The following is a 19828-nucleotide window of genomic DNA, read 5'->3' as shown; positions in this document are numbered from 1 at the left end:
GAATAGAGCGTCAGCCCATGGACTAAAAGGTGCCTGGTTCGATTCTGGTCAAGGGCACCTCCTAGGTGCCGCTTGATCCCCAGCCCTGGTCGGGTGTATGCGGGAGGCAACCAATCAATGTGTCACTCTCACGTCGATGTTTCTCTCCCCCTCCATTCCACTCTCTCTTAAAATCAATGAAAAAATATCCTCGGGTGAGGATTAACAACAAAAAAATAATAATTCTGCTGACTGCCACCTCCTAACTATTTCTAGCAACTAAATCCAGCAGTTGACAATTTCCTATTCAAGGGCTCTGAAGAAAACATATTTCACCTTCAAACTCCTTCACCTCCTCTCCACATTTTATATAATACACCAGTTAATAAATGTGACTATCTAGCATGGCCTCAAAATGCTGACACATTTTATTTTCTCAAAGTATCACAGCCTGCTCTAATAAAAGAGAGGAAACCTCAAGGTAAACAGAATATTTTTAATGGCATTTTCCCCTATAAAAATGACTTACAAAGAAGAGGAGCAGGGTGCATATAATAAAAAACAAGTTAACATTCCAGGAAACAGGGCTACCTCCCTCAAGAAGAAGGCTGCCAATTCAACCTTGTTTTCTTAGCTGGTTTTTCATTTCATTTTTCTTTTTCTAAGTTTTTCTGAGTAAAAATGGTGTGTTGGGCCCATCTGTCATTTAGCCTCAGCAAGGAAACATTCCAAGAGTTCAACAAGGGATTCTATTTCTGCAGCCTGAGTGACCTAGTTTATAGAGAGAATAAAATGGGTGTGGCTAGATATTCAGACTTCTTAGAGCAGATGCATGAAGAGTGAGCTGAAAGCTTTTCTGCTTAGGGTTCGATTTTCATACACTGCTTTCCCAACACAGTCTGAGGAAGCATGTCCACACTCCTCCCCTCCCTTGGTTCCGAAGAGGAGTAGTGGGAAAACCACTAATTAAAGTTAGGGAAGAAATCAAGAAGTGGTCTCTTGGTTCAAAGGGCCTAGAGTTTATCAAAAGCATCCGGGGGGAAAAGGGTGGAGAAAGATTCTTTCTGAGGGAATATATGGAAAACTTTCAACAGTAAAGATTTAAAAAACAAACAAACAAAAAAAGATTCTTTCTGTGGAAACTGAAAAGCCACCAGAACAGGGTGAATTTTAGAAGAAAACCTTTCAACTTGTTTGAATAGAGAATCATACTTAACGATGGCTGCTATGCATCCTAAAAAAAAGTTCCTAAATTATAAGAAGCAATTCCTCTTCTTTCCTTTGCCATTTTTCAAAAAGACGTATCAATAACCAATTTCAACACAAAGAACCCAGAGGCTGAGGCGAGTGACCACGGCAGAGCCATTCAGGCTAAGCCAGACATGCCGCAAAGTGGATTCTGGCTTTTCCCATGATTCATTCTCCGACAAATTTGGGAACCTGGGTATGTTGGCCATCGGTGGCACTGTAATTCTGATACTACACCTGGGCAAAAACATGATGCTCTGTCCACACATCACCCTCTCTCCCATCCCTAAGTGAGTGTCCTAAGAATGCTAACATCAGGCTGCTGGTCTAATGGAGAGCTCAGGTCACACTCGGCCTCTTCTCACGGCTGTTCACAGACCTGGACCCCTGCTCTCTTCTCCCAACAAGGCCCAACCCAAGGAGCCGTATCTGGCAAAAACAAGTTACAGCAGCAGCGATCAGAGGTTGGGCATTCCCCAGAGCGCACCTGGCCACAGGCTGACACGGGAGAGACTCCAGAACAGAAAGGGGCCCTGGAAGTAATTCGCGGCAAAGGGCACAGCAGTGACTTGTTCAAGGTCACATGGCACGACTGGCTACTAAATCCAGTCCTCCAGCATCACTGACTAGCTTGTGAGGAGTCAGTGCGTCTTTTCTGAGGTTTTCATTAGCCTGTTGAAAGGTATTCAATCTAAGTTGTTCCAGAGCAGGGAGAGATTGAACTAACCCTTGATGCCTGGAAAGGGTGTTATTTCTTGTGGATACACAGCATTTGGGACAACGAAAGGCTAAGAGTCTCACTAAAACACCACCCTGGTAGGCTCTGCTATGAGGCCTTCAGGGAGGAAATGTGCTATAATGAGGTCCTTTTAGACCGGATGAGTAAATCTCCCTGTACATCCGAGTCGTATTGAATTCAACATCACATCAGTACTGACTGGCTGACGTATGTAAATAAAAGCCTTTTAGGGAGATTTGGTGAATGCATGTAAAGCAGCTGGTTTAGGGAACTGGGGCACAGGAGGTGCCAGGTATTCCAGGCGAGGTCACATGCCCTCCTTTATGTAGAAGTAGCTCTCCTACATTCCCTTAACTTTTAACTCACTTGGTCCAGTGCCTACAATTCCTCCAATCAGATACATAATTTCTTCTCTTCCCTTCCAACCTAGCTGTGAACAGCTGGGCTGAGGGAATGTAAATGTTGATGGAGGGGAGTCAGGAGCGGGGGGGGGGGGGGGGGGGGGGGGGGGCAGACAGGTCCATGGGGTATAACACCCTCTGCCGAAAGGCCACAATGGGTAGGATGAAAGCAGTGGTGCCTGGCAAGAGAAGTGTTAGAAGTCCAAGAGGAGAGTACACAGAAGTGTAGAGGGAAACCAGCAAGTCAAAATGTCTTAGGACAAGTCTTACACCTCCCCACTTTAGCAAAATCTCCGAACCATGAAAAAGGCAAATACTAAAATATTCCAGAAAAACATGAACCTGATGTGTCCCCCAAAAATGCCAGTGATTGGGGTCTGAACGAAGTCCGCCTGGCGAGTGACTGAAGTCTTATTTCTGGGGCCCACTTGCTCCCATTCGTCCTCACTTCCTTCACCTGGTTCTTCCTGCTCTTCCTCATTAACTGAGTAGCTTTTGGGTCCATTGGAAATAGGAAGTTCTGGAAAACAGACAGTCTGCTTAGGATACTCTTCACAAGAACAGCAAAAACATTAAAATAAAAAAAGTTCTACAGACATCACCTACACAGATTTGTCATTTGTAGTCTTAAGAACAAAATCAGGCCCTAACCGGGTTGGCTCAGTGGATAGAGCGTCAGCCTGTGGACTCAAGGGTCCCAGGTTCGATTCCGGTCAAGGACATGTACCTTGGTTGCAGGCACATCCCCAGTAGGGGGTGTGCAGGAGGCAGCTGATCGATGTTTCTCTCTCATCGATGTTTCTAACTCTCTATCCCTCTCCCTTCCTGTCTGTAAAAAATCAATAAAATATATTTAAAAAAAAAAAAAAAAAGAACAAAATCAGGTTGTGTTCTACATCAAGACTCTACCCAGTGGTTCTCAACCTTCCTAATGCCGCGACCCTTTAATACAGTTCATGTTGTGATGACCCCCAACCATAAAATTATTTTCGTTGCTACTTCATAACTGTAATTTTGCTACTGTTGTGAATCGTAATGTAAATATCTGATATGCAGGATGTATTTTCATTGTTCATGACCCACAGGCTGAGAACCGCTTCTCTACACCAAGAACAAACACAACAGCCCAGGCAGTGTGCTGAGTGATTGAGGTTGGACCTATGCACCAGGTAGTCACAGTTCGATTCCCAATTATGGGCATATACCTGGGATGCAGGTTCAATCCCTAGCCCCGGTTGGAGTGCATACAGGAAGCAACTAATCCATGTATCTTTCTGTCTCTCCCCCGACTCCTTCCTCCCACTCTCTCTCTAAAAATCAACGGAAAAAACTATCCTTGGGTGAGAATTAAAAATAAAATAAAATAAATAATTCTTAAGAAACTGTTCTCACACATTTTTGTAGCAAATATATCATAACCTACTATCATTATTTGGTGAGAGAAGTTTCTTTAGGTTCAACATTTCCTCATGAAGTCCATTTAGAATGAAGCCCAAGTATTCCTCGGCATCTTCTTGTCGACCCTGAAAAGGGCAAATGTAACCACATTAATTCCAACCGATTACTATGATCACTATCTAAGACCTGCAGGGAATGTAATTACCTGCATATTCAAACTATGCTTCCTCTTAAATTTTCAACACATTCTCATGTAAAGTATTTCCCCCTGAAACATGTGAGTTTTTCTTTGGACAGCTGAGATGGGGGAGGGGAAGACGGAGGAAAGGAGAGACAGATTAAACAATTATCCTTAAGTGATGGAACTAATGGGGTTTTTTTTATTATGCTTTTCTGTATTTATGAAATTTTCTACAATAAATATGCAATCGCTTTTATAAGAAAAGTTATTTAAAAGTTGGTGTTTTGTTAAATGAAATAGAAGAACAAGAACTAGTTGTCCAGGGCCACCTCCCTACACAAGCCTAGGACTCTCATTTACACTGGGAATCATGAAATCAGCAGCCCCAAATGCCTCCTTTGGACCTGAGTGGCAGTGCAGGACAGGGATTAAGGAGCTGAAGCTAAAGCCGTGCTCTGCCATGTATAAGTTGTGTGACCTTAAGCAATGACTTCACTCTTCTCAAGCGTAACAAGGAGAGAATAATCATACTTTCCTCACAGGGTTAAGTAAGTTAATATACGGAAGAACTTACAACAGTACTTGGTGCACAGTAAATGATACGTGAGTTGGTTCTGATTGTGATTATCACCAACCTCTTTAAATTAATCCAAGCAGCTGACTCCATAACAAGCCTAAATCTACTGAACATACCCACCAATCACAGCACTTACACAGAGGGCAAGCCCTGAATAAGCAACAGTTAAGGCACAAAATGGAGTAAAAGGCAACACTCCAGTGGCTACGTTAGAGGAGTCCCAAACCTTTTCAGACAGGCTCGACTTGATGACTGTCAGGAGTCTATAAATATATGTGGGTTCAAAGGCAGCTCCAGGGCGGATATCCCTCACGATTTTATCCCCAAGAGCTGCAATGGAAACAGAACATAGATTTTCATAACAAAAAGGAAGCCTAAAAATGACAAAAAGCAAAATCATCAAAACTCCCTCCCACACCCACCCAATGCTGAAAATAGCGTAGGTATAGTAACATCTATTTTTAAAAAAATTTTCTTCCCAATAAGACTGAATTTATCAAATTCAGTCATCTGACTTCAAGCTCCCAATATGTAATACATCAGAAGAGCTCATTTTACTCACCTTGTCTGGGTTTTGGAGGTACTGGCATATTAGTAAACTCATTCATTAGCCGAACACTAAACACGAGGGGGGAAAATGTTAGAAGTACATTATTTTATAAGAAATGCTCTTATTAAAAAGCCTTGATGGCTAAGTAGAATATTAATTAGTATGAAGATAGCAAATTTTAGGCAACCAATGCTATAACAGCTAGACAGTTCTTAAATCTTTTCTATATAAGCTTTTGGTATATTTTAAGTGATAAGCTAGTAAACACTAAAATTTATTTCACAGACTCTAAAGAAAACAGATAAACAATGCTTCAATTCCATTTCTGGTTAACTTCCATACAATATCATGAATACTAAATTTTTTTTAAATAGCATAGGGCTCATTTGCAGGAAATCAAAAACTTTGCTAAACTATTTGAATTCTAATAATCAGAGAGGGAAAAACTCACTCCCCTTCAATAGATTTTTAAGCACCTTACTTACAAGCTGTCTATCATGGGTGTTGAAGTACAAGGTCTTTGCACTTTTGAATACAGAGGAATGAACTTCATCAGGTGATACATCGGAGGGCAAGCAACCAGTGCCTGCAGTGTCTAAATATTGGCAGTAAGGAAGTGTAAAGGAAATGAAACAGACACTAAATTTCCAAAAGGCACATCAAGCACAAGAGCACATAAAACTAAATAAGCCAAGGACACTAAACAACTTAGATATGTAAACACAAAAGAGAATAAACCAAATCATCACGGGGGTAATGGCCTTTGATACCCACTTAAGGGTTTACTCTGCGATCAGCACTTGGCTCAACCAAGATAAATCAATGAAAACAAAATTTCCATTTGTAAATGGTCACTCTTCCCTAGTATTTGGGACCACTCTACTAAGAATAAAACTTGCCTGATTCTGTCATTACCAGATCAACAAATCTTTCTGGAGCATGAGGAATAACACTGTTTTGAAGCAAGGTAGGCAAACTAAGGAACCACGTTTCTGGATTCAAAATTTAGGGTAGATGCCCCATGGAGGCTGAGGATGAGAAAACTGTAGTAAGTCGGCCTTGGGACAGCATCTAAGAAGGATACAGCATTAATGTAGCACCAGTTTCCTTTGTTGATCAGTCCACGGGGTTGCAATGAAACTGGTTTATGTATTAGGGTTACATTCTCCAATAACTCTGAAAGAGTAAAGAAGCATATTTAAGAAGTTAATGACATCTAGTGAGTAACATTGAAGTAAATTCTTATGCTCTATCTGGGAGAGTGTCCAAAACCCCTCCAATACCACACATATCCAAAGAAAAGGCATACAGGATTAAAGTTTCACTCCATTCAACATCATGTACATTACTTAATGATTAAAATTTTTAAAAAGATTTCTCCCAAACACCAACATTTGTCTTCTTGTGGGAATATAACTAGGAAGCATGAGAACTATTTTAATAAGAAACAAATGTCAGTATTAGAGGATTTTAAAAAGACAGGCTTTTCTCTTAAAGACTGAGTTAGGCCTGCCTTGGTAACAGCGTGGTCTTGGAGACCCTGGCTATAAAGGGGTTTCCATGCAGAGCCTGAGTCTCCTTCATGTCTGAATGAATCACCAGCAACTACTCCAGCACACAACACATCACAGTGGGTGCTCAATTACTGTTTTTTTGGGGACTACCATCTTCTACTAACTGAATTGTATTTTTCATTAGAAGTCGAATTTAGGGACTGTTTTGTACACGGGAATTCCCTTATTCCATTTAGAAAATAAGCTTCTTATCCTCGGATTTCACCCATGGACATCACTCTGCTTCATAGATGGCTGTAAATGCCATCCTTCTACAATGCTGTAATGATTTTTAAAATTAAATGCTTTAAATATTATTTTTTTCAGAAATGTCTTATGAAACTTGTAACAGTGACAGCTACAATTTATGGACACTGTCTACACTTAGCAAGTGCTTTACAATTTACATGTTAACTGGCTGTACTTAATCCTTATTAATCCAGGAGTACCATCACTATCCCCTTTCACCAATAAGGAAATTGAGGCCCTGAAAGGTTAAGTGGTTGCCTGTGATCACACAGGAGCAAGGTAACACATCCAGCACCTGAAATGCATAGTCTGGGTATGGCCAGACCACACAGCCTCCCTTCACTTTTACGTTGTGCACCCGGAAAGAAAGCACAGGTGGCCATACATTTATGGCAGCATCCCTCCAAGGCACTGCTCAAACAAAAGAAGCTTTTTCTAAAACACAGTTGGACTGGCTGGTCCAGACTTAAGCATTAAATGAAGGAACGAATTTGCAAAATTCTAACGTCAACACACTCCCTCCATCCCTCCTGTGAGAGTAAATGCCCTCTTTCCTCTAATTGAGGAAGCACAGGGAATAATTTTCCCTTTTATAAAAAGGAAACCATTACAGGCTCAAGAGAACCCAATGGAATCTGTTCAATTAGACTAAGCTTGCAAAACGCTTCTCACCTCTCTTACTACAGGGAACAGTACTGTGCCTTCTACGAGTAATGGATCATTTACAGAATTGAACCAGGGGCCTCCATGTGGTAACACCCAGCACAGACAGCAGCCGTTATGCGGCAGACACTGTGCTGTTTTATCTGTATTATTCATAAGCATCTTAGCCCTATCAAGCAGACAGCAGCATCACTCCCATTTTACAGATGAGAAAACTGAGGCTGAGGGGTCAGGTAACTGGTGTAGGTCACATAACTGAACTGACACGTGGACCTGGGTCTACCTGACTCCAGAGGCTGGGCTCTTTCTTCTCAGGAGACAACGGGTTCCACTTTAAAATCTTTTGACTCTAAGGCGGGGGTCCTCAAACTACGGCCCGCAGGCCACATGCAAATACAAATATTGTATTTGTTCCCGTTTTGGTTTTTTACTTCAAAATTAGATATGTGCAGTGTGCATAGGAATTTGTTCATAGTTTTTTTTTTTAAACTATAGTCCGGCCCTCCAACGGTCTGAGGGACAGTGAACTGGCCCCCTGTTTAAAAAGTTTGAGGACCCCTGCTCTAAGGTTTCAGATACTAACTTTTCTCCACAGGTTAAGATCTACTTACAACAGATTTTTACATCTTGTCTTAGAGCCATATTATCACAGCAGTCATAATTTCCAATGTGTGCCCAGAATGGAAATTACTTAATATAAACACTACAAAAACCCCTGCATTTTCAAATAAGCATCAATCCCAAATGAACATCCAGCATGACACCTATAAATCTTTGTCATGGTATTTTTATATCTAGAACCAATTAAGTTTTTACAGAACTGTAAGACTCAAAATCAACTGCCTAACCCGGGACCTCTGTTAAACGCCATGCTGCCCTTGGCAGAGCCCTGTCTGGGCACCAACTGCTGGAGGCACGGAGATGGAGAGGTGGAAATGGCTGAGCGCGGCCCTGCTGCAGGAGAGCTCGCAGCCAGGGAGGGAGGGACATCACAGGGCAGGCGAAGCTGAAAAGGGTCAGTGGAGGAGATGCTCAGCCCAACCCAAGGACTGGATAAACCCTGAGGCAGCCAGGGCTAAGGACAACAAATGGCAGCTGATACCAGAAGCACGTCCCCAGCTGGGATAATAGAGCCTTCTACCCACAGAAGAAATACAACAGGATGAGTGGATGACTTTTTGTTCTGTGCTGTGATGAGATAATGAGTTTACTTTTTAGAGGTGCTGAGAAGAGGTATTCAGATGACACCAGTAAATAGTACACTTACAATCACAGACCAGCAAGTACATCTCTATACTTAACACACACACAGGCCCCTGCAGCTTGGGCTGGAAGTGTGCACTCTGACAACACATGCAGCAAGAGAAGCAGCACCAAGTCTACGCGACAGGCCAGGAGAACCCTTAACAGTGATCCAGAAGGACAGGGAATTTGAACTAGTAGACGGGGCAGAAGCAGGTTTCAGGGTCTCAAGGGCATAGGAAGCGAAGTCTTCTAGGGTGAGGGTTTGGGGTGAAGGTCCAAGAGGGAGGTGGAGAAGGGGCTTGATGACATTAATTCCTATTCAATACAGACACACTGGGGGAAAATGGAAAAAAAATGGCCAGGGACAGGTATGAAAGATCTAAAACTTCCCTTCCATGTCAACTGTTATAATAGACTCAAAACACAAAATAACCAATATATTTATAGATAATCAAAAGTACTCTAAATTCACATCTTGTTAAACAAAAAAATCATTTATGACAAGGCTAACTCCACTCTGAAAAAGGAAGCAGGTACAAAAACATTAAGAACTGCTCTCAGCTCCACTGAAAAGCCATCTCCTCTTATGTTCTTAACTAAGCCACACACCCAGTATAATCTGCACCCCTGGAGAATGAGACATTCAAACCCTATGGAATTAAGAGAACAGATCCAACTTAAAATTGACTACTAGCTGACTTCTTTCCAACGTTCAGCTGGGAAACAGCATGTATTGGTTGGATAGAAATCTTTAGTTTCTAATCAACCCTCCCCTTAACTGATGCCAACTTCTGCCCATTACTTTGGGTTTGTGTATTTTAAGGAGCAAGCAGGTAAAAAAGCCATTTCACTGTAGATCTTCCACAATATGAAATTCAAGTCTCTTAGCATCACCTAGTGGTTTCTTCAATAACTGCAAGTGACAGAACATTCCAAGTAGACCTCTATATATATAAAAGCCTAAGCGACCATTTGACCAATCTCGCTATGACGCACACTGACCACCAGGGGACAGATGCTCCGACCAGTAGGTTAGCTTGCTGCTGGGGTCCGGCCGAATGGGACTGGGCAAGATGGGCCGGGCACTCCCTGGAACCCTCCCGCCGTCCCTCCCCAGCCCTAATTGTGCACCAGTTGGGTCCTTTGGCCCGGCCTGGCCTGTCTGCACCCTCTCACAACCCAGGGCCTCTTGGGGGATGTCGGAGAGCAGGTTTCGGCCCAATCCACGCAGGCCAGGCCAAGGGACCCCACCAGTGCACGGGCCTCTAGTCTATATAAATATATATAGCCCTAACCGGTTTGGCTCAGTGGATAGAGCGTTAGCCTGTGGACTCAAAGGTCCCAGGTTCTAGTCAAGGGTATGTACCTTGGTTGCAGGCACATCCCCAGTAGGGAGTGTGCAGCAGGCAGCTGATCGATGTTTCTCTCTCATCGATGTTTCTAACTCTCGATCTCTCTCCCTTCCTCTCTGTAAAAAATCAATAAAATATATTTAAAAAAATATGTATATATATATGCCTAAGCAACAGTTCTACTGTTCGTTATGATGCACACTGACCACGAGGGGGCAGAAGCTCAACGCACAGGCATGGAAACATGAAACAGACTGATGAATCTCAGAGGAAAGGGAGGCAGGGGGGAGGGCGGAAAGAGATTAACCAAAAATCTTATATGCATACTAGAGGCCCGGTGCACAGATTCGTGCACCGGTGGGATCACTCAGCTTGGCCTGTGGGGATCGGACCGAAACCGGATCTCCGACATCCCCCAAGGGGTCCCTGATTGCGAGAGGGCTCATCCCAGGCCAAGGGACCCCAACGGTGCACGAATCTGTGCACGGGGCCTCTATTATATATCTATAAAATTAAAAAGGCAAAACTCTGAAACAATGTAGAACCACAGGATTCATTAGTAAATGTACAAAACTAGTTTATTCTTAAGTCTTTAGCATTCTTTAAGCCTTCTGGTACAATATTCATTAATGTAGATTAACAAGTCTTTACAGATTTAGGAAATAGAAACACTGAACAATCTAGAGTTTCCTTAATGATTAAGCTGTTATTCTAGAAAAATTTTCTCTACTGTGGCAAGTCTTCCATAAGCTAAAATACATAACCATTCTGTTAGTACTATCTTCCAGAGATCCTAAACACCACTCTCAAAGTAAGATTGGCTAACAAATGGAAACAGTCTTCCTTGAAGGCATCTAAGTTACACACTGTATCTCCCTAGCAACAGACACTATCAGTGGCTACCTTGTAGGGGGGTGGGGGGTGTAGCTCCATCCCTAAATAGACAGCTCATTATAGACAACACTTCACACTGCTAAGTACTCAGCTGAGTCTTCCCCGTCCTGGGTAACAGGACTTCATGGCCTGTCACTAACCTGATAGTGTCATCCCTATTGGCTACATCAAGTCTCCTCCTCATCTTTTGCAAATGATTCCTTCTCTTTCTGCTAATAAGAGCTGACATCTGTTCCTTTCCTATCTTATTCCGTAGACAACTCTCAAGGCAAGGCCAATTGTTACTCACTGACCTAGATAGTGAATGGCATACTGTAAGTACATATTAGACCAGGAATGGGGAAACTTTTTCCTGCCAAGGGTCACTTGGATACTTATCACATCATTCATGGGCCATACCAAATTTAAAAATTAGCCTGCTATATTTGGTCAAACTTTTAATTAACTCACCCCTAATGCCTTGGCAGGGCCAAGCCAGATTTCACGGGCCTTATATGACCCACGATTTGGACGTTCTCCACCCCTGTATTAGACAGTAGCATGGGATGAATTAACCATCTGGAGACTGAAGTTATTGGTTATGGTAAATGGCTGCATTCCAACTGGACAGAAATGATCCAGTACACTTTAAAGGTCATTCTATCACACAGTTCAGAAAGCCCCCAGGAGGACCCCTGGGGAAAAGCAGGCAAAGGCAAGGGCAAGGGTCCAGGAAGATAAACCAGACACTGGGGTTCACACCCTGGCTCTGCCACTTCATTCATTTTACACTCTGGAGCAGATGACTTCACTCCTTCCTCACCTGTAACAGACTCTACCATGATCAGACATGGGGGAAGCTACTGTGTGATAATGTAACACAAGTACAGAAAACTCCTAGCAGGGTTGTCAGCTCATTACAGACACTACATAATCCTTATTAGAAAACTAGAGGCCCAGTGCATGACATCCGCGTACTGGGGGGTGGGGGTGGGGGTGGGGCGGAAAGGGGGGGCTCCCTCAGCCTGGCCTGCACCCTCTTGCAGTCCAGGACCTTTGCGGGGAGCAGGCCTAAGTCAGCAGGCAGACATCCCTGAGGGGTCCTTAGCGTTGCTGCAGAGGCAGGAGAGGCTCCTGCCACCACTGCTGTGCTAGCCAGCCAGAAGCTGGGCTCGCTGCTCCTTAGCACTGCCTCAGAGGCGGGAGAGGCTCCCACCACCACACCAGCCGTGAGCCTGGCTTCTAGCTGAGCCCCCAGCACCCCCACGCCCGGGGGAGTGCACTGACCACCAGGGGGCAGCTCCTGCATTGAGCTAGTGCACGTCATAGTGACTGGTCATTTTGCTGTTCAGTTGATTTGCATATTAGGGTTTTATTATATAGGATAAAGCACTAATAGGTTCTCAACCTTCCTAATGCTGCGACCCTTGAATACAGTTCCTCATGTTATGGTGACCCCCAACCATAAAATTATTTTCATTGCTACTTCATAACTGTAATTTTGCTACTGTTATGAATCGTAATGTAAATATCTGATATGCTATATGTGTTTTCCGATGGTCGTGACCCACAGGTTGAGAACCGCTGCACTAATATTAATTTATGGAAAAGTTTTAGAGTACAATTGTCAGTACTCCAAGAAGAAATGTTAGCTTAAGTTCCTTAAAATTAAGTTCTGCCAACATATATTAATAAAGTTCCATTTCAAAAAGATTGCAATATTGTAAAAATTACAATTTTCTTACTGACTAGGATTTTCTTTTAAGACCAAATATCCAAATAATTTAAAGGTTCATTTTTGTAACATATTGTACATTCTATCACAATTTGCCCAAATAATTTCAATAACCCCAAACTGAGACAGACTAACTTCTGATGAAGTTTGTCGGTGCACTTCTCCTCTTCTCCCTCCTAGTAAAATAGCACAGATGCAAGACCATTCTAATTCCTGTCATCACCCGTCACTATTATTGAATCTGTTAAAATGAATGAATCCTATTTCTATAATTCAAAAGTCAATTATTCGTGACTTGCAGACAAGCCAGTATAAATGCTGCTTTTAATTTTTTCATAACTCATAGCTCTATTTAAGTTCCTTTTCTAACAATATCACCATTTCCTTCACTACTTCATTCCTAGCCTAAAGTCCAATAAGCACTATAATTATAAAAGTAAAAAGAATCAAATTCGCCGAAACCGGTTTGGCTCAGTGGATAGAGCGTCGGCCTGCGGACTGAAAGGTCCCAGGTTCGATTCGGGTCAGGGCATGTACCTGGGTTGTGGGCATAACCCCAGTAGGAAATGTGCAGGAGGCAGCTGATCGATGTTTCTCTCTCATTGATGTTTCTAACTCTCTCTCTCCCTCTCTGTAAAAAAATCAATAAAATATATTTAAAAAAAAAATAAAAAAAAGAATCAAATCCATGCCCTGACTGGTTTGGCTCAGTGGATAGAGCGTCAGCCTGCGGACTGAAGGGTCCCAGGTTCGGTTCCAGTCAAGGGCATGTACCTTGGTTGCGGGCACATCCCTAGTAGGGGGTGTGCAGGAGGCAGCTGATCGATGTTTCTCTCTCATCAATGTTTCTAACTCTCTATCCCTCTCTCTTTCTCTGTAAAAAATCAATAAAATATATTTTTAAAAAATCAAATCCAGAAAGGACAGTCATAAAGGAGAGAAGGCAAAGTTATTTCCTGAAACTAAAACTTTAAATCTGACATGTGGTCCCAAGTCAGCACTCTTAGTAAGCTATTTTCCCTTCTTTTTAGGGCAAATAATCACAAGTTTATTGTAATGCCAAACTTTTCCCTTCTTTTCAATCATCACTGTTGGTATAATTTACTACTCAGACTGATTCAGAGAGTACCTTTCCTAAATGGCTTCTCCAGCCCACCTTTCCCCCAGCAGTGAGTGGGCCTCCCCAAAACAATGATACTGGAATGGAACAAATGCCAGAAGGACTCCGTATCACAGAGATGAGAAATTGAAACTGATGTCTTCACTTTTGTAATAGCTCAAACACTAAATGGCTGGATGAAAGTTCAACTTGGTGAAATCTGGCATACAGAAAAAATGAGTGATGAATACCGTTTCTTGTATTTTACAAGACATATAGGAGCTTGCATGTTGCAACATACCATTTAAATGAAATCATTTATAAACTCAGTGGCAATTCTAGCACTGTAAAATTTTAAGTCAATATAAGCTATGATTATTCCTCTACACATTTTACACATCAAATTTTGTTTTCCTAAAATCAGGATTTAGAAGTCACACTACCATTTATAACCCATGAAAACGCAAAGTGCAGAACTTTCATTGAGTCTTTCACTCAATAACTGGTCCCATAACTGACATTCTGATATGCTGACTTATTTTTCTGTCATCTTCCTAATCGTCCAGAACATTATCCAAGAGTTCCTCTTTTCCTCATTACATCACTATGGAAGAACATGTGCTATCTTGGTTATCTCATCATGTGGAGGACAGCAATGCAACCCAAATGTACCACTGATTACAGATTAGCTTATGTTTTTATTTAGTGGAGGGGCTCTCAGTTTAGTTCTATAAAACAAAGACACAGCATAAACATCAGTGAGGACATATACATATCGAATCAGATATGGATTGAACTCTCAACTCACAAGGGTGGATTCCTGCCAACAGGTGCTGTACCTCTTTTTAGCTTAGGGCAGTGGTCAGCAAACCGTGGCTCGCGAGCCACATGCGGCTCTTTGGCCCCTTGAGTGTGGCTCTTCCTAAGCCTTAGGAGTACCCTAATTAAGTTAATAACAATGTACCTACCTATATAGTTTAAGTTTAAAAAATTTGGCTCTCAAAAGAAATTTCAATCATTGTACTGTTGATATTTGGCTCTGTTGACTAATGAGTTTGCCGACCACTGGATTAGGGCATGCTACATTATCGCTACTTTGGAGAATTTAAAGAGAAAATGCAAACTATTTGAGAAATCATTTCCCAAGGGGGAGGGGGTGAATATAAATATGATTTACAAACCACCAAAACAAAGATCAATAAAAGGCTAAATTTTTGTTTACATTTCAATTAAATATGGACACAAATTCATTTTCCTGAACAGATTCAACCTGTGATAATTTTCTTGCTCTCTCCATTACTGGTGTTTCAGTTGAAGTGTTCTTCCCTTCAGAGTTTATGTTTAATAGAGTTAAATAGAGTTTATGTTTAAAAAACAGCCAATGGAACAAAATGTTCACAAATAATCTACACTGTGAAGATGGCCCTGCCACCAAGAAGTTGAAGCAGATCCCATTAATGTAATGGTTAAACAGTTTACGAATAATCAAGAGCTGGTTGTATTCCACTTCAAAAGTCCTTATATATGATCTGTATTCTTTACAGTTCATTTGTCATCTCACTTGTGATTATACAAAAGTTAGTTGAACAGAGACTTAATGACAGGGCTGATGATCCAGAAATGTGAACATCCAAAATAAATGAACCTGAGATTAAAAAAAATTGGCTGTGGATATTGATACTATCCTAAGAATTCAAAAAACAGTTGACAATGTCTGAACTGTTCTCTTCTCCCTCTTTCCCAAAAGCTAGTAAGTATAATGATAAACATAAAAATTACTCTCATTAGAACCAGCTAGATGCTAATGTAGAGCAAATGCTATGATAACCAACATCAACAGATATTTTAATGGAGCTAGAACTTCAGTCAAATGCTGCTTAAAATAAGTGGGCCTTCACTTAAGTGCCCATTTAAGGACAATTTGTGATAGGGAATCTAACATAGCAAATTGGATGCATTTTTTATCACTTTTATAAAGTAAATCTGTAAGTAGGAGACTATGACAAAGGGAAAAATATTCCAAACAATACCATTTCACCTAAGCTCTATATTATTCCAGTGTTATTTAATGTGACTACTACCGCTGCATTATCTTACAGAGAGTAATACTGAGAACTGTCAGCAGACCACGTTCTGTATTTCTAAGGCTCAATAAACAGGCTCAAAAGAACAAAGCATTTTTTAAAAGGAACTAAACTTTTGCTCAGATAATTAACTCATCTTTGTAACTGGCCTAATCAAAATAGGATTAAAAAAATAAATGAGGGGGGAGACACACCACATTAATTCAAAAATAATTATTTCGATTGTAGCAATGCTCTCCCCTAATACAAGTAACTAAGAGCTCCTACATTCATAGTATTTTACAAAGTAGGTTAACATTAGATTTAGCAGGTTAAGTAGACTTTAACACACATAGAACAAAGCAAACTATGTATCAATCCACATTTAAAGTTATATGACTATAATGTTTTAAAACATTTGAAAGGAAGCTTTTCTTTCTTATTGTAACTAAAGATTGAGAAAATTCCCCAGGAATGAGAGGTTTTCCTTTGTGAAGTAATTTTTAGGAACAAAAGTATAACTACAATGACTTCAAGACTTTCAACTTAGAATGTACATTTTTAAAAGCATCCCACCATGCATTTATCATTATAGGTTAAAATAAGCTTTTAACTTAATCTATACAAATTTATACTGCCTTATCATGTTAACAGCATTTCCTTGCAAGGAATACATTCTAAAAGTTATAATAAAAAGAGAAATCACCTGGCTTTTAAAAATAGGTATAAAGTCCAAAATGATGACTGGCCTATCAATTATCTCCTCTTTTTAAGAGAACTGCAGACACCAAGAGTATTCAAAATAATGTATTTTGTATAAGGAATAAAATGCTAACTTAAAAAAAAAAGAATTGCTTGCTGTCATCTTACTGCCATCAAAAGGATGTTTTAGGTCCTGGCCAGTTTGGCTCAGTGGATAGAACGTTGGCCTGTGGATTCAAGGGTCCCAGGTTCGATTCCGGTCAAGGGCATGTACCTTGGTTGCGGGCACATCCCCAGTAGGAAGTGTGCAGGAGGCAGCTGATCGATGTTTCTCTCTCATCGATGTTTCTAACTCTCTATTCCTCTCCCTTCCTCTCTGTAAAAAAATCAATAAAATATATTAAAAAAAAAAAGGATGTTTTATATTTGATGGAATTGTGACCTTTCATAAAAGGGTATACATTTTAGAGCTTGCTATTGCATTCCTCCTCATTCCTGGTAATGCTGTCAGGTGCTCCAAAATGTTAAATCAGAAGATATCACAGGAAGCCTCAATAAGACAGCTTATTTTAACTGGGCTAATAGGGTAAGAACTCATTAGCATAGGCTTCTAAACATGGTCTGATGAAACCTGATGAAATAGCTCTGGCTTCCTAGATACATATAAACATACATGCTCCTCTGTATTTACGACTTCCTACTTTAACTCAAAAAGTTTCAAATTACGCTGCTTTACATTTTTATTGTGAATTGGTTCTACTTTTGAGCCTTAGCACTTCAAAATAAAACCTTAACTTTGAGTCAAACTGTTAGGTTTTTTTTGTGTGTCAAGAGCTAACTTCGATGTGTTAAAACTAAGTAAAATCCATTTACTCAAGCCAAAACAGACATTAAAAAGAAAAACCCCAAATGCTTTCTTATATCTTAAGAAATATAGAAACAATGCAAAGTGAGTCCAAATCAGGAATTATACCAAAGGTGTACAATAGGTGTAACAGATAGGACAAGTCACAATGGAGCAGAAGTACTTGATCAAAGGGCAAGAAATGGAAATGTCATTTATCAATAGAAAAGGACTGGTAACAGAGATTTTTTCAAATAACAAAGCTATGACAACCCCCTCTCGTTTTGTTTATATATTATTTTGCTTTTAGATAACATGTAAGGCACAGGCATTCTTCAAAAACTCCTATTAACAAACAGGTAATCTACTATTGCTCTGTGTAACAATCTATCACCACAGTTTATAAGCCCGCACTGTCTCAAACTTCTCCCTCAACAGGCGATAAGATCTGCTCCCCTCTTCACTTTCGACCTGTATCTTTTGAACGATACCTGCAATCTTTATGGCTACAGGATCCTCTGAAACTGGAACAAGCCCTTCCTTGATTTCAGCCTGCTTTTCAGAGACCAGGGGAGATGTGGCAGGAAGGGAATACTTAGTTTCCACAGAAGCCACAGGCGAGGAGGAAGAGGACTTAGAATCATGGAAAAGACTGGCCCATGACTTAGGCTGACTGACAGGAGTGGTGCCCACCACAGAGGCCAGGGCCTCGGCGGGAGGGGAAGCGCTCTCGGCCTTAGCTGGGTCCGAGTCCGTGCTTTCGACAGTGTGCAACTCCATCCCATTGGCAGCTGAGCCCTCACCCAAGGATTCAAGTATTTGTCCGTTAGTAACGCCAAGGTTTTCAGTAGTATCAGTCCCAACATAAGGGTGAGCCACAGCTGTCCTCAACAGGCTGTCCCTGTCAGCCTCTGCAGGAAGGCAGGACTGTTCAAAGTTAGGCCCCTGGCAGCCCTCAGGTGGCTCTGCAGTCCTAGCATTGCTGTCCAAGGCTCTAGGGAAAGAACCTCCAGGCACAGCGCCACTGACGAAGTCTGTGGAGTCCTGAGGGCTGCTACAAGTCCTGGGTGTTCCCAGCAAGGGCATATCGCCCATCAACTCTACATCCTCTGTGCATATGTGGTTCAGGATTGTTAGACTGGCATGGCCATTGACCATGGGGGAAATATTACCCTCGCTGCCATCTTTCAAGTAACTATAATATCCAGGTGGACGTTTTTTCTTCTTTTTACGCTCCCTTTGTCCAAGACCACCCGAGGTGCCATCGTTTTCCAAAACTTCCGCTTCTGCGTTGGAACTGCCATCCAGATCAAGGGCAGAGCCTGGGTACTGGCAGTCAATGGAGCTGTAGTTGACTTCTTTAGCTATGTCATCAGGGGTCTTTTTGGAAGTTGTGCAACTAAGAATAAATTCAGGGGCCTGAGGGTTCAATGTGCTTGAAATACTGTAGTTGGGAGTTCTCTGCAAAGTGTCATTGGATTCAATTACTTCATTAACACCAAACTCAATTCTCTGATATTCTTGTCCTATTTAGAAAGAAAACAGTCAGTAAACATCCCATTAGTTAAGAATACAGCTATACAAACTATAAAAATATCAATAATTATTTTCTCTTTAAAAACTGAAACACTAAAGTCTTCTTCTAATGAACAAAGTTGACATTTTATTTCTCTGCTGAATAAATAATTTGCTAAAGTAATAACTATAAGATTATATTTAATTTAGGGATATGAAAATCTTCCTAAATTATCTTGAATTTACCTTCTACTCTCAGGGTAGCTAATGGAGACTTCCAAAAGGTAGAAATTAAAATTATAATATAAAGCAAATAAGATTCTAGCTGTCTAAAAACACCCCTCAATGAAATCTGACTAGACTAGCTTTCATTATGCCAAGAGTAAGGTATAAGCTTTTTAGACAATTAAAAGAAAATCACGCCCAGCCAGAGTTGCTCAGTTGGTTCAGCATCATCCTGTGCACCAAAAGGTCGTCAGCTCGATTCCTGTTCAGGGAACAGACCTGAGTTGCAGGTTCAATCCCCACGGAAGGCAACTGATCAATGTTTCTATTTTACATCAATACCCTTCCCCCTCCCCTCCCCTCCCCGGGCATGTCCTCAGGTGAGAATTTTAAAAAATAAGTAAATAAAAGGAAATCACAACGACAAACTTAGAGATTTAAAATCATTGCTATATATATGGCTTCTCTAGTTAGTGTAAGTTAATAATTCAAAAAGCATAAACTATACCAAGAATTCATCCTCTACATAAAGGTATATTTCCAAAGCACTTTTTAAAATTATCCATCTCCTGATCTCCCCCACTGATAATCTTAATTGAAGTCGAAAATAGCCTTGCATGAATGCACATTAATTGTC

At 41.1% G+C, this 19828-nt stretch overlaps 1 protein-coding gene across 1 annotated transcript in view; it reads right to left on the bottom strand.

Annotated features, from left to right (window-relative positions):
- Positions 1 to 19828, bottom strand: part of USP10 (ubiquitin specific peptidase 10) — a gene marked incomplete at its 5' end in the record, with an annotated part of 63170 nt that overhangs the window by 9882 nt on the left and 33460 nt on the right. Inside the window, 7 exon segments of the mRNA XM_081107968.1 lie at positions 2710 to 2887; positions 3791 to 3890; positions 4750 to 4853; positions 5086 to 5141; positions 5559 to 5668; positions 6158 to 6249; positions 17943 to 18977. Of these exon segments, the coding sequence (XP_080964094.1) occupies positions 2710 to 2887; positions 3791 to 3890; positions 4750 to 4853; positions 5086 to 5141; positions 5559 to 5668; positions 6158 to 6249; positions 17943 to 18977 (1675 nt within the window).

Source organism: Myotis nattereri (assembly GCF_964212035.1).
Source record: "Myotis nattereri genome assembly, chromosome: 15".
NCBI classification, from domain to species: domain Eukaryota; kingdom Metazoa; phylum Chordata; class Mammalia; order Chiroptera; family Vespertilionidae; genus Myotis; species Myotis nattereri.
The sequence above is the reverse complement of the archived record's forward strand: the minus strand, read 5'-3'. Positions and strand labels throughout refer to the sequence as shown.